Source organism: Eriocheir sinensis, chromosome 55 (genome assembly GCF_024679095.1).
Source record: "Eriocheir sinensis breed Jianghai 21 chromosome 55, ASM2467909v1, whole genome shotgun sequence".
Lineage (NCBI taxonomy): Eukaryota > Metazoa > Arthropoda > Malacostraca > Decapoda > Varunidae > Eriocheir > Eriocheir sinensis.
In genome coordinates this window covers 661132-676999 of record NC_066563.1, presented here as the reverse complement: position 1 = coordinate 676999, position 15868 = coordinate 661132, and the positions used below count along the sequence as shown (strand labels likewise).

Genomic DNA, 15868 nt, shown 5'->3' with positions numbered 1-15868 from the left:
ACTCCTGATGCAATTAACATCATCTCGTCTAGGGTGAATCTGGAATAAAACTAAGGCTACATGTATGCAAGCCTTAAAAAAGAGTAGTAAAATGTGTAAAAAATAGCAATCCTCAAGATGCTCGAGTTATAGGTAACAAAGTCAAGTTATTTCTTTGTCAGCTTTTCCACTCCTTCTTGGATCGTCACCCTTTTATACAATAAGAAATCAAACTCCAATATAGGCAGCTGAAATGGACGGAATGTGTACTTTTATAGATGATAATCTCACAGCACTTTTGTAGCTTTATAAACTTGCTCATAATTAACCCGGTAGCAGCGACGGGCCAAATTTGTGGCTTTATCGTGTAGCAGCGATGGGCCAAATTTGTGCCATGATATAAACCCCAAAAAATAGATGATACATAAACTGATCACAAATGCTTTGATATATATTATGAAATGGTTTGTGTGAGTGATGATTTTTTCTCGCTTAGAGGGACCATTAAGAAACATGATCCCCGCTGCTACCGGGTAAAAGGTACAAACTCTGGCTTACTGGCAGAGATTTTATACTTGATAGATAGATAACACATTATTATCAACAGCCTAACCAGAAGTTAATTGATGAGGTTTATATTGTGCTGCTACTAATGCAAAGCTGAGGCATCAGATTTTAGGGCAGCTAGTTGTAACTCGAGGACTACCACAAATATTACCCATGGTAGCAAAGTCTTACTCTGCCTTCATGAGGTGGACTTGTTAGTACACCACAATCTTTTTTAATTACAGTTTTATAGTTTGCCATGTGTTTTATTTTTATATGTGGTGAGGTGACACTGAAAGGGAGAGTAGGTATTGCTGGTACTTTGCTTTTACAGTAGTTCTGGTTTTATTTTTGTATTAAGCATTTATTTATTTGAACTGTGGCAGTGGTGCCTGATTTTTTAAAGTAAATTTTTGTCATTCTTATTTTATGGACTGACATTTTCACACAATCTTGAAAAATGATACATTCTTTTTATTCCTGACATGGCTTTACCTTTCATTTTCATTCTCAGCCTAACAAATTATTATCTCCTGACATGGCCTTACCTTTCATTTATCATTCTCAACTTAAGTGTATGAGGTGGAAGGAGAGAAGCAAGAACAAGAGCATTCCAGACAAGGTAGTTGTCAGGGTTGCAACACCTGTGGGCTGAAATTCAAAGATGTGCAAGTTGGAGCCAGGTTCTTTCCAGGGGTAAGATCCATCATCAAAGTTCATGGGACAACGGTCATCTGAAAATTAAAATGATTTGGTGAATCTGCTTATGTTCATTTTGAATTCGTATTATTTGCATGTCATTATCAACATATTAAGCTTTCAACTTCCTGGAAAATGAAATTAATCCTACACTGACTACTCTAAGAAGGTTCTCTCACATGCAAGAACATAACATTATATGAAAGTATAGATCTTGAGATGTAATAGCTACTATACTATGCTTATTTGTAGCTTGTGATTGGAGCTTAGATTGCTTAAGTAAGCTTGTTGCTGACTGGATAGCAGCTTGAAGCATCCATCCCTCACTTATCTAAGAAACTTGCTCTCCACACAACAAGTTTTAGTTCTGTTATCTGTGGTTCATTTCTGTCAAGTGATACTTAATTGGTTTCTTCATCACTGGACAGGAAAATTATAGTAGATTATAACTGTTGATAAAAATGACTTGTTACTTAACGCAATAAAGTCTTTTTATGAGGATGCACCGCATGTGTCAAAATTAGTGGAGAAACGAGTGAACATTTTAAGATAAAAGTGGGTTTGAGGCAGGGGTGTGTCATGTCACCATGGTTGTTCAATACTTATATGGATGGTGTTATGAGAGAAATAAAGGGCAAAGTTGGGGAAGTTAGAGTAAAAATGTACACTGAGGGAAGAAAGTGGGTGCTGAATTCAATCTTATTTGCTGATGACACAGTGTTCATTGCAGAAAATGAAAGTGACTTACAAAATTTGGTCAGTGTTTTTGATAGTGTATGTAAAAGGAGAAAGCATTTCGTAATTGAACTTCTTATTTCTTGTTCCAACTTGAAGGACCTGGCACTTGTTTTCATTAAAGGACATCTCCCATCTATCTGACCAAACTGAAATTTTGTACAAATCCTCTTGGAGGCTTTGCCTGTCTTCATCAATGAGAACCAATTACCAATCTTTGCCCTGTACCATATCCGAGGACACGCATACTGCGTCCTGGCTCGCTTTAGCCAATATACGAGTTATTTTATCTATATATTTATGCTTACATCTCAAAATTATCAATTAATTTATCTTTCTTTATGTGCACCATTTAATTCTGCATGTTTTCATATGTAATACATGATGATTATGTTGAGTTTATGGCTGAAAACTTGTTATATTCAATAGCGACATTTGAAATTTGGCACGCGCAGTGATCTCGGATACGGTGCGGGGCGCAGTTTTGGCCCGGTCGTAGTGAAGGGGTTAATATTACAGTATTTTGCGGCATATAACATGCACCCAAATTTTTAGGACAATAATTTTGGAGAAAAAAAATAGTTCTTAAAATACTCAGAAATATGCACGGTTAAAGAACATTGACGATGTAAAGTTTCCCGAAATTTATATATTTTTAGTGTAACCTGTACTGCTTGAATTGATGAGTGTCCTTTATTAAAGCACTGAAAATGGCAATCGGGCTGGTGTTGCGAGAAATACATCCTCGTACATACTGATGATGTACAGCTTCTGATATCATAATTAGCATATTATTCTCACTATCACTCGTAGGTTATGACAGACAACTAGGCAAGACGCAATTCACACGGTTCTGGTGACACACAGCATGCAGCTGTTGTATGGGTGTGGTTGTGTGGTTTTCAAACAATGCAAATGTTGGTCGGGCTGGTGTTGCGAGAAATAACTCCTCGTAAAAGACTCATGATGAACAGTTTTTTGTATCATATTTACCACATTATTCTCACTAATATCAATAATAAATAATTAACACATGGATAATTTTTTTTCCAATATGATTTTTTATGTAGTTTGTACTGCTCGAATTGGCAACAGTGTACCTTAGTCATACAGAACAATGCAAATGGCGGCCAGGTCGTGTCGGCGCCCGACGGAGAAGCGGGATAACAAGAAGGCATGGGCGATCCTCCACCGACTTTATTTTTGTATCTGCATTCTATGGTAACATATTATGAGACAGCTAAGGACTATGAAGGATCATAAACAATAATAAAGGGAAGTTTGTAATTGTTATTGGACAGGATGAAAAAAAAGACCCTTAAAACACCCCAAAGAAGAAAAAAAATCAATAAAAATTTGTACTTTCGGCGTATAACGCGCAGGGGTAAACTTTCAGGCATTTTTTATATGAAAAAGGTGTGAGTTATACGCCGCAAAATACGGTACGTAAATATTTCTTTGGAGAAACTCTACATCATCCTGTTCTCATCACCTTTATGTATAAATATTGATACACCATACTCACGTTCTCTCTCGTACTCCACCATGTTGAGTATAACCGCAGCACCATTGTCTGGACTGAGGACGGTCTGGGCTAAGTTACAGAATGGACCAACACTCTGGGACATGAGCACCCTGTTGAGGTCAGCCCTCTGGTACACCCAACATCTGTACTTGGAGAAGGGATCCAGCTCGTCATAGGTGATCAGGTAAGACTTGAGATTCTCCTTCCAGTAGCCGATGCACTTTAGCTTGTAGTCAGGGTCAGCTGTTGGTGATAGTAGATATTATATTACTGTGCCTCAACATTACTTTATTTTTTTTATGTACTCCACCCCTCCTGGCTGTAGGAAATAGAGTAATGATGAAGATTCTGTTCTCAATGTACACCTGTGACTAAGAAGTAAGTAAAGCTGACTATAACCTTTCCCTGTGTGCAATGTAATTAGTAATGAAGCATTAACTAAATAAAAAAAGCTGCAGTATCCCTCCTCTCATATATTTATAAACATTAGAAGCTCACTCTTGATTAGAAAAGACTACAGAAGTCATCAAACTGTATGACTTTCAAGACACTTACAAATGACATCCATATGCTGATCATAGGCATCTTAAATAAATTTCCAAAACTAACACATGAAAAAATATCCATCAAGTACACTTTCCCACTCTTAGGCCCTCATTTACATGTAGGTATTTTCAAGTATCCATGTGTTGGCTGTGGGCATCGCAAATAGTTATCAACATTTAAGCTACACATAACAAAATCAATGCTATTCCAAGTGTAAGAATTACAAGACACATACTGCAAACATCCATGTATAGGCCATTAGCATCTGACAGGGTGATGAACACTTAAATCTCACACATTGTAAGTTGTCCCACATCCCATTGCAATGCTTCAAACACACGTACTGTAAATATCCTTATGTCGGCCGTAGGCATCCACTGTGATGCAGTAGTGGGCATCTATCCACATCTCTTTTTGATCCTCGTCACACACTGAGAGGTCAGAGATGTTTTCCCTGCAGTAGATGTCATCCCAGGGAGACTTGGTAACACCTCCCAGGATTCGGGTCTCGAACGGAAGCTCCCCTTTCTGTGTAAAGTTGAACTTGCCAGCAACAGGGCACTTCACAGCCACAGGGTCCTTGGCTGGTGGTGGAGAGGTATGTGGGTGATGGTATGGGAAAAAATCTTTGGAATCTTATGGCAGATTTATGGATCCCAATGCCCCTTAATCTCATGGTTATAATGGACTGACTCTTCTTCCAAAGAATGAGATGTTTCTTTGATGTTTCACCTGAAGAATTTAAACATAGTAGAGAAAATAGATAAAAATGAGATAAAATCAACCTTATTCAAGGAAACACCAGCAAGACTCACCCAACATGAGGTTGTAGTTCCAGTCTCGTCCACTCTTAAACTGGATGTAGGAACAGACAGTAGAGAAATCTTCCCGAATCATCTCCAGACCCTTCCTGAACCTGATGATGTTGTGGTGGCGTGGCACAAACTCAAAACACACGTAGTCCTTCTGACTGTGGTGGGGAAAAAAGTAAAAATCCAAATTAATGTATAGATGATTCAGAGATGGTGGCATTACTAGAGTTCACATAGCAGTATTGTTAACAGAGGAAAAGAAGAAAAAATAAGGGCATTTGAACAATATTTTCTTTCTGATTCGCTATTTATATGGTTGCCCTTTTCTTAGTATCCATCCTGCAGTAGTTTATGAAGAAGGAAAGAAAGGAGGGATAGGTAAAGGAATAAGAATCAGTAGAAGAGAACAAATAGGAGAGGAAGAGGAGGAAGACCAGGATGAAAGAGTAAAGATGAGGTGGAGAGGAGGGAAGTGGAAGAGAAGAAAGAAAATAGGAGGATAAATAGGATAGAGAAGAAAAGGGAGATAAAGAGGAGGAGGATAATGAAGAAAAGAAGGAGGATAAAAGGGAGACCATCTTTCATTATACAATCCAACCAATTCATCACCCACAGGCATCCACCCACCATCCATCAATGTTGAGCCTGGCCATCATGTAGCGGTTGTCCCTTGATTCTCGGCACACATAGATAGTCCTCCGATAGCGCCCCTCATCTGGATACGTGGTCTCTATGATGTGGGTCTGGTTGATAAACACGTCTGCCTCTGTGTGGGCTGTGTTCATCCACTCTCCACTGAAGTTCTTGGGCAGCAGACACCCGGGTGTGACTGTCTCCTGCTTTACTGTTGAGGTATGGGTTGGTAATAGGTCAGTTAGTTGGGTGAGGTTTTGGGGTTCAGATAGTAACTGCTTGACAGACAGACACAGTGATGGAGGAGTAGATATGTAGGTATGTAACCAGGTAGGTAGACTAATGCTTTATAAATTTGAAATTTTTAATATCATATTTATCATAATAATACAAACTCTTGTTCATCTCTCTTGCATATTATCTTGAACATTATCTATATCTTTTCACGTGCTATGCTGCCTTATATCTCCAAAGCACTTACTTTATTTATCCTTTCTCAGCTTCTATGTTTTGCTACCCTTCATTTATAACCTAAAAACAACACCTGGTAACCTACTTTCAATCTGCAGTACCTGGATCCCATTAACATCCTCTTACTACACAACATGACAATTTGTAACTCACAAGATACCTCACACACCTTCACATGATGTTAGAAGTAGAAAAGGGATCAGGTACAAAAGGCACACAAAATGAGATACACACAAGGAGACTAGGGAGAACTTTGCCAAAATGACTTTTATAGGTCTTAAAAGATTCCTCGGTGAAACTGACTGGAGTGAAATGAAAAAAAGCAGTAATGAATGCACCTACAGAGCAAATATGAATTTTTCTTAATGGTATAAACAAAGTGTTGCAGGATATGTATTTTTATATAAAGTGAGAGAAAGGAAAAAAGGAGTGGTACAATGAAATGTGTGAAAGGGCAATAGAGATAAAGGGTAAAGTCTGAAAGAAAATGTCATCAGACAGAGGATGGAATATTTATAAAGAAAAGAAATATTAAACAGAGAGAGCATTTGGATTTACAAGGGAAAGATCAGGTGTTAAAGATTTCATGCGATTCTTTTCTAGAGTAATAGATGTAATGCAAGAAAGGGAAGGACGAGTGGATTGCAAATACAGTGGAACCTCGGGTCACGAACGCCTCTCATCACGAATAAATCGGTTTGAACAAATTTTCCGAACAAAAAATGTCTCGGGTGATGAACAGTGGCAGGGAGGAAGGATGAACCACCAAATAAAAAATCATCTATATATATACTCTGTCGACTATAGTTCATACACCTATATATGGTTCCCCTGTATTTGATGCATTTCAAACTGACATCTATATTTAGACTCGCAAAATAAAAGATACATATGAATCTAAAGACAGATGTTTTTGTTTAATTGTACCCATATATAAATGGGGAGGGGGGCAGCGACCATCAGCTGCTTTGTTTTAGTCCTTTTAGCCTGGACAAGGAGCAAGTCTTCATAACACTACATTGGACTGGCCACCCATTGGTGGCCTCTAATACTTTTATCGAGTCTTTAGAGGCAGGAGCAATGGCCAGGGGGCGGCAGAAGAGGAAGGAATGTATGAGACTGGTGTCTATAAATGTGAATGGTTTAGGTGGTGAAGAAAAGAGGAGAGTGATGATTTTGTAAATGGGAGAATGGATGTGTTGGGAGTGAGTGAAACACATATTCAAGGAACTGGTGTGAGTGATGGGAGGGTGTAGATGAGAAGTATAGAGGCAAGAGTCTGAAAGAAACAACAAGAAACAACCCCACATTCGAAGCATCTAATTTTAGGAAAAACTGAACAAATTTAGGGGGACAGGACCACACAAAAGTAGCTCAGGCACTGTATACTACAACTAGGTAAATACAACTGCCTATGTCGCTGCATCTCACCTGGAGTCATACGGAACCTGAAGGGGCTGTTCTCAGGAGTCTTGAGCACAGAACACTCTGGTGTGATGGAGTGGCCCATGTAGACGTCATCATCACGGTTACGCACAAAGCAGCGGTACTTCTCATCCTTCCTTGACTCCTTGGTGTTTGCCGCAGCAAAGAAATGGTTCTTTCCAATAAACCAGTCGCCCAGACAGGAAAACTCTTTAGCTACAAGAGGAAGAGATGGTAAGTGGTTAGTAGGCAGTTTTAGTTTAATGGTGAAGAGGTAATTAGGCTTCCTCCCCTCAAAACAGTCATCCAGACATGATAACTGCAAGATGAAGAGGGGTGGGAATAATTGGTAAGGATATAGAAGATATAGAGCTAATTTAAGGAAAAAAATACATTCCCCCCCAAAAAACAGTAGCTCAGGAACAAAAATATTCTTCAGCTATTAGACAAATACAGTTGGTAAGTGGCAAAGATGTAGTTCGGTAGGAGGAAAAAATATGGTTCTTCCTCGTCCTAAACCAATCAACCTAACACAAGAACTTTTAGCTGCTAGAAAAAGAAAAGTTATTCTTCTCATAGACCTAATATGAGACATCTTTAACTGTTTGAGAAAGTGTTGTGGTAGGTTGAAGTTGTTAGAATAATTTTTTAGTTCTCAGCAGATACTTCCTCTGCTTAACATGTTAACCGTGTTTGGCAACTCAGCACTCTTGCCTGCCCCGCGGAACCTTCACGGCGCTACCACGCCAGTGTTCGTTGGACTTTTGCAGAGAGAGGAGATATGTATCATTGTGAGGGGATGGCCTGTAGCATAGAGCGTAAAAATCCATGGTACAAATATATACCGAATCGCGGACCACTAATATTTTTTCCTTCTATCGCGTATTGGTGCACCAATGTACCAGGCATGGGTTGGCGCATATCTGTACCAGTTCGCGACACACTAATATAATCTTGTTCCGCTATTTGGTGTAGTTTTTATGATGCATATATGAGTAGTATCAATACAATATCTTACATTTTGATCAGCTGTACATAAGAAAACTATTAATAATGCTTTTTTCCCTCCTTTTCAACATAAATGAACCCAACCGTCTTTTACGGAGGACGATCGGATACCTCATCTGGTGATTCAGATTCAATTATTTTTTGTCAATTCAGATGAGCCAGATGATGAGCTCTCCGAGAAAATGATGAGTCGGAAACAGATGAAGAGCAGGATGAGGAACATTATTTTCTATTCAGTTGTGAAAACAAAATTTTAATTTATCAGGATTTTTTTTTTTTTTTTTTTTTACATTATTTGCTGAATGGTATTTTCCTCTACAGTTTAGCAAAATACACTGCAATATATCAAACATTAGGATAATTTAATATTCCAAGTCATTAGTAATGATCTGAAGCATTATTTTTTATTCTGTTATTAAGGCAAAATTTTCATTTATTAGTAATTTATATTATTATTATTTTTTTGTTATTTGCTATGAGGGGAATTTTCCTCAACAGTTGACTAGTACTGTTACATAATGCAATGCTTATATTTTGGAAGTGAAATGTCACCAAACTTTATATGTATTTTGGATGCCTATTTTTTTTTTCTTTTTACATATATACAGTACCCTCCCGAGTTTCGCGCTTGCTTCATTCCACATGTATGGTGCTAAACTCGAGGATTGCGAAACTCGGGGTATTGAAAACACTGAAAAAGCACTTATATGTTCCGACTCGTATAGAAGCTGACTTTTTTCCCCTTCTACTCCCTTGATAACTCAAAATACGTACTCATCTACGCTCCTTAGAAAGGTTGCCATATGTTACCATTAAGAAACTTATCCCAACAAATGAAGCTTCCAAATTTGACACACTTTCACCGAAAACTTATTTTTTAATCAATTTTTTTTACTTTTATGACGCGTTTCGCGTCATCGTGCGCCAGGACCTTTTACCCTTTGATGACGCAAAACGAGTCATCGTGAGCGAGAGGGTTAAGAAAAATCAACCAAAAATGTCACAAAGACGTAATCGATTTAGTTATAAGATCAATTTTTTTTTAAATCGACTTAGCACAAAAACCTGCCCTAATCGAGAGAAATGGGTGTCATTTTCGGATTCAGCGGTGCAAATTTGTCCTAAATCAGTTGTAAAAACTTAAGACAACTTGCACATCTTTTTTTTTTTTGTAACCCAGTGATATCATTAGCTATTCCACAACCAAGCCATCCCACCATCTTCAACATGAGCTGCATGTGATTGGTTAATGCTGAGAAAGGTAAATTCTTGTTTGTGCATGCTAAGTTGGCATAGAAGGGCTTGTTTGCACAGTTAGTCTGAAAAGAGTATAGTTGCACATATACATAGACATGAAAATTCCCTACTTGCTGATGGAATAGGGTTACTAGATTAGGGTGTGCTCTGATTTTGATTAGAATTATGCATTACAACTGATTTTATTTTGACAAGCTTTAGGATGATCACAGGATAGTCAGGGCAGACTCACTTCCATCAAAGGACTCCTTGATGCCCTCACACTTTTTGAAGGTCAGGTTAAACTTCTGATTAGCGATGAGGAACTGGTTGCCAGGCTCCTGGCATGAGTGGATCTTGGCATCAGGGTGGTTACACTCACCTGTAAAGCTGCAGAGGAAAAAGCATGGGGTGAAGATTCTTCTTATGTCTGTCTCTAATAAAAATGGGTGATGTCTTTCAAGTGAAATTTTGCAGTGTTGGGCTTCATTAACCAAAACATTAAATGCGTAAAATGATGAGTTGATAATGGACAAGTTAACACTGTTTATGTTGGGCATTTGACTTTACAAGTTGATAATCGGCCATTTCTGTCAAAACCATTAAATTGTTAATTCCACTGTAGCGTTTAATTCCCATTAAACTCTAAAAATACTTTGCCAACCCCCAAAAACTCAAAAATGATATTAAGAATATTATAAAAATGCCACTAAAAGATAATGCCGTTTGAAAAATCTTGATGGCATTTAATGTCTCGGGTCTTCGATAATCCCCATTAATGGCGTTTTTTGCAAAAACTTTTTTTTTTTTTTTTTTTTTTTTACGTCGCGGCCTATAACGCCGGTAGGCTTCTTCCCGGTGGGACCTGATGGTCGGCCAAAGGCTTCTTCCCAGTGGGTCCTGCTGGTCGGCCCAGCCCGTTCTGGTGCAGGCGAGTGTTTATAGTGGCGCCATCTTGCATTGGCTCATGCTGCCCTCCCGGAGCTCATCTTTAATCTTAGAATCTAGAGTCCAGGTTGATAGGTGGTCTTCTGGACAGCATGTGGGTAGTTTTAAGCCACTCGGCGGTGGCTGAAAAATCCCAGCTTGGTGGCACCGGGCGGGGATTGAACTCGCGTCCTCCTGAACGTGGTGCTGTTACTCTGTCGATTCAGCCACCGCCTCCCCATAATGCCATTAACAATTAACAATTCAACTACCCAACACTAATTTTGTACATTTTCCCTAAAATTTGAGGCTCAATATCCCTCAGTAATATCCTACTTTGAGAGTTACCATGGAACAATCAGAAATGGTGATTTGATTTTTATGGAAAATGAAGCCCAGTTTGTGCAAAAACAAAGAATATGCATTATCTTCTGAAATTAAAGGAATTCATGCCATTTATGCAACAAAATGGATATTAACCTACAGCTACCAAAGTAGCCAAACCTATGGCTTAAATAACTAACCTTTTGTCTCTTCATTATTTGAGAATGCATATCTATACTGACAAACTTACTCAAACCAAATAAATTGTAACCTATTACAACTAGGAGTAACCTATAGCAGCTAAAATAAAGACCTATTGCCACTAAGCATAATAACCTATTGCTGGTTAAGTAACCTCTCACTATTATAGTTTTATTTATTACTATAGATTATAAAGAGACAGACAGAGGAAACAGTAGAGCAGTGTACCGTGTGGTGAGTACTCGCATCAATATATAATAATTCTAAAATGAGTGTTAACTGTGTATAGTTAGTTGAAACTATTAAAGTTTGACTAAAAATGGGGGGAGGTGGTAGCTTCTGAAGTGATTCTTAACCCAAACATAGTTAACTGAATGTGACTAGATTTTAAGTGGGTATTAAAGATTGAGTGGTAGTATTGTGAGGAAGAAAAGTGAGAAGGATGATGATGAAGGACTATGAAAGAAAGGTGTAGGACTAAAACAAGAAACGGCAGATCAACATAAATAGAATGGAAATACGACAAATTAAAATATAAAGCGTGTCTTCCCGAATCTGATCTGGATCTGATCTTAATCATAGATAGGCTATCACAACCAGCACTGTCCTCACAAGAATCTGTTCTGGTAAGCAAACTGCCACACGCCCTCAATGGCAGAGCGGCAGTTCTTGGGTTTATAGTTCTCGTTGAACATTGTGACGAGGACCTGGTTTTTGTCAAGCTCTGCGCAAGCCTCGTCCAGGGATGGCTTGTAATGTGGAGGAGTATAAGTGTTGCATCCAGCTGTTTGGGGGAGAAAAAAGGAAGTTGGGAGTAAAATAAATATAATGGGAGCATATGCAGCAACTGTAGCCCATGTACTAAATCTAACCAAACATAATTGCCTATGCCTTAGCAAGTAAAGAAGGAAAGGTCAGTGCCTTCTTTTACTGGAAGATAGTTCACCAAGATGTGAAAAGAGATGAAAGAATATGAATAAAGTGTAAAGTGGAGAGAATCACCACGTAGCTACATGCTGAAGTTCTCAATCTAATCAAAAGATCAAAGTGACACCAATTAATAACCTGTACCTTGCACTATTCAGGGGGGCAGGCAGAAAAAGATAATAAAACCAGAAAAAAACACAATATGAAAACAAATAAAATAGGAAATGTCGCTACTCACTTGAACTTTTTTGCATGACGTTGACGGTCCTGATGTGAAACCGCACACAGTAGTAACATTCATTGTTCTTGAAGAGCAGCGCCTTGTAGTCACTACGGTACACTTTCATGGCGACACAAGAGCCATGCCTGCTCATGGAGGTGTCATCAATCTCTGTGAGGGTGTTGCTGCCCTTCTCGAAGCTGAACCATGTCCCTCGCATTATGAATGGAACCTTGCACTCCCCATGGCTCACTGCGGGGAGGAGGAATAGAAACTATGAATATTTAATTAAAAGGCTGTCAATAGGGAGGGGAAGACGATGGGTGCTAATGGATCATTCTCTGCAAGGTAAGACAAATAAAAGTGATTCCTGGTGAGCGTCAGGCATCTCGACAACCCCCAACCTACTAATACTAGGAAGGCCCAGGTCTTTGTGTCTCCGCGTATTATACTTCGCCCTCAACTGACTGCTGGTTATTGTTTGAAATGAACCAAGACCTTGGGTGGACACCTGCCACTACCAGGAGTGTAGACAGGTCAAAGGTGATGACGTTCAGGAGTTGTGGGCAGAGCGAAACACTATTGGAAGAGGCTGGTGTTGCACAGGGAGATCAAACAATGGAGGTCACTCTTTCTGTCGAGATGTCTGACGCCCTGATGTTAATGATAAATTTCGTCGAAGGCGACACTGAGCAGATACTTGGCAAATATTGTAATGTAAATATAATTTCTAAAAAAGCCTATATGCTTGATTTTGTGATTTCGCAGGGCTTTTACGCAAGAACGATTTTTTATGAGGATAGGCTTCCGCATGTCATTGATTTTCTCTCGTTTACAAATAAATAAATAAAAAAGTCAATGAGAGTGATCAGCTACATTTTTATTAACAGTGTCGCTTATTGCATTGAAGTGTAATTGTTGCAAGGCCCAGAGAAACACAGGTAATTTACGATAATATACCACATTAACAGTGGTGTCTGGCAGGGCTCTATTCTATTTCCCACTCTTTCTGTTGTTCATCAATGGTCTTTCCAAAGCAAACTGTTCTATTCACTCCTACGGTGATGACTCTACCCTGCATTAATCAACATCTTTTGACAGAAATTATATGACTCGGCAGGATGCTACAGAACGCTTAACCTCAGATCTTGCTATCGTTTCTGAATGGGGCAGAGGAACTTGGTGTCCATCAGTGCCTCAAAACCTCAATTTCTCTACCTGTCAACTCAACACAATCTTATAAAAGCACCCATCCCCCAATCTTCGATTACACACAGCTGTCATGCACTTTCTACTACGATAAACATTCTTGGTTTAACTTTAACTCTAAATCTTAACTGAAAACTTCATATCTCTTTTCTCACTAAATTATCTTCCTCAAGATTAGGTGTTCTGTATCATCTCCTCCTGCTCTTTTCCCCCTCTCAGATACTGTCCATATAGGCTATAGAGGCCTTGCCCGCCCTCGTATGAAGTGTGCAGCTCATGTGTGGGGGCGCTCCACACACAAAGCTCTGCTAGACAGAATGGAGTTAAGATTCTTTGTCCTACCAACTCAATTTCCACCTCCCCCGCCTCTTATACCTGCAGTCTTCTATCTCTCAAATTTCACCGCGATGTTGCATCTTTCTATCTTGTCGATATTTTCATGCTGACTGTTCTCCTGAATTTGCTAACCACAGGGCCACTGGGACCTGCCTGAGCTGGTGGGCTGGTTCATTGACAATAATGTTCTCTCAGCTGTGCTTAGTGAGTACCTGCATTTGCCCCTAGATTGTACGTAGTTCATAATGTCAGTCCCTTATGTCTGCTCCCTTGACTAAATCCTTGACTAAATCAAGGCCTTTATTTTTTTTAGCACTTGTCCCCTACCATTGTATCTTTTTAGTTTCCTGGTGGTGTTCAATGGATTGAAGATTCTTGCTGTGAACAATGACAAGGTGTGCTGTTTACGGCTGTAATAACAATAACAGGTGTAAGAAGCTAGGAAAGCTTCATTTTTATCGTTTTCTGAAGACAAAGTCCTTAGTTAGGCAGTGGATTCATGCGCGTAGTCGTAAAGATGAGTTCAATCCAGATACTGCCAGAGTTTTGTTCAAGTCATTTCAAGGCGACAGACTACACACAACATTACATTATCAAGAGGAAGCTGATCAACAATTCTCCACAGGCAACAAGATCACCAAAGGCCGATGGTGTGCCTTCCCTTTTACTCCCAAAACAGGAAAATGATCCAGGTAAGCAATATGATCCACATCGTTTCAGTGCAGTTTTTTTTCTCTTATTTTACGTTATTTAGGAGGGTATTTAACTATTTTGAAGGCATTTGAAAGATTAAGGAAGGTTTGTATTGTCTTAAATAGGTGAAAACAAGAGTAAATAACGAAGAATCAACAAAAATAATAAACCATTCTGAAAGGAGTGATGTCTTATTGTCACGGTTTTCTCTGTGCTTAATTTGTTATTGTAATCATGAATGAGAACTAACACCAAGTCATAATGATAGTTATTTGGAACTAAAACCTGAACCAAAAAAGATACAGGAAAAGTGTAATGACGTGAAAAGAAAAGTTAGGTAGGCATATGGAGGAATGTTAGATGTGAGGCAAAGGATGGGCGAGACATGAAATGCATAGGCTATAATGCGTCCTAGGGATGAATGTATAAGAGTGATGTCTTAATGAATAAGTACAGTAGAAACTTTAATAATCCCTCTTAATGGAGAAATAAGGGGACCAGGTAGGAAAAATACCTGGAAAGATCCAAGCAGAAGCTAGGTATGGCTATAGCAGATGTTAACCAGCTTAAAAATATGTAAAAAGTGTCGATCGGTCCAGCACTACCACCCACCTTCTCTCAGGGTTTTGCCAAAGATCTATAGAATTCTTGTCTAATATTAATACCACATCATATTAAAACTAGCTGTACAACTATTATATGTTTCAGAGAACACCACACTTCATATATGATGTGTAAATCCTTGAATAAAACTAAGATTCGAATGAGATTCTTGCTGGCGAGGGTCTCCAGCGCGTTACCGCCGTGACGTCATGGCTGAGTTGATGATGTTTCACTGAACTATCCTTAGTTTGTCTCATCCTTGGGCCACCCGATCTCTTGCAGACTCCTTACGCTTACGTTCTTATGTAACCGAAACTTTGGTGGTGGCAGTAGCAGTAACGATGGTGGTATACACAAGGTGGTTATTTATCTCGAAACACTTTAGGCAGTATATGTATAGTGTATAATGAGCCACATCCTGGTCTTTCTATCCCCCCCCCCCCCCCACACACACACCTGCAATGGGTTCCAGTAGTTCAGCACTTTTTTTTCTTTTTTATATGTAGTATCCACCTTTTCCCATTTTTTATTTTGTTACACTAGCTATATATATTTTCATTATACGGCAGATAAAGATGAGGAAGAATTAAGCTGTGGGTGAACCTGTCGTAAATGCTTTCTTCAGAGAGAGAGAGAGAGAGAGAATGGGAATTTCAACAGGCGTGTCAGTATTAATTCACTTTGATTTTTTTCCTTTATTATCATTATTATTTCTTAGACTGGGCTCTTTCCTTCTTCACGTCAAACAAAACTTTTGACTACAGTATTATTTATATTTTCTTATCGTGACGAATTCAAGTATTATAAGGTCAA

At 38.9% G+C, this 15868-nt stretch overlaps 1 protein-coding gene across 1 annotated transcript in view; it reads right to left on the bottom strand.

The window, feature by feature from the left end:
- Positions 1–931: 931 nt before the first annotated feature.
- Positions 932–15868, bottom strand: part of LOC126983878 (uncharacterized) — a 15832-nt gene continuing 895 nt past the window's right edge. The window contains exons 2-10 of the mRNA XM_050837030.1: positions 12233–12466; positions 11680–11851; positions 9869–10005; positions 7378–7587; positions 5470–5686; positions 4846–5000; positions 4375–4614; positions 3485–3727; positions 932–1259 (exon numbers count right to left, since the gene is read on the bottom strand). Of these exons, the coding sequence (XP_050692987.1) occupies positions 1090–1259; positions 3485–3727; positions 4375–4614; positions 4846–5000; positions 5470–5686; positions 7378–7587; positions 9869–10005; positions 11680–11851; positions 12233–12466 (1778 nt within the window). The 3' untranslated portion in view covers positions 932–1089. The remainder of the gene's footprint in view (positions 1260–3484; positions 3728–4374; positions 4615–4845; positions 5001–5469; positions 5687–7377; positions 7588–9868; positions 10006–11679; positions 11852–12232; positions 12467–15868) is intronic.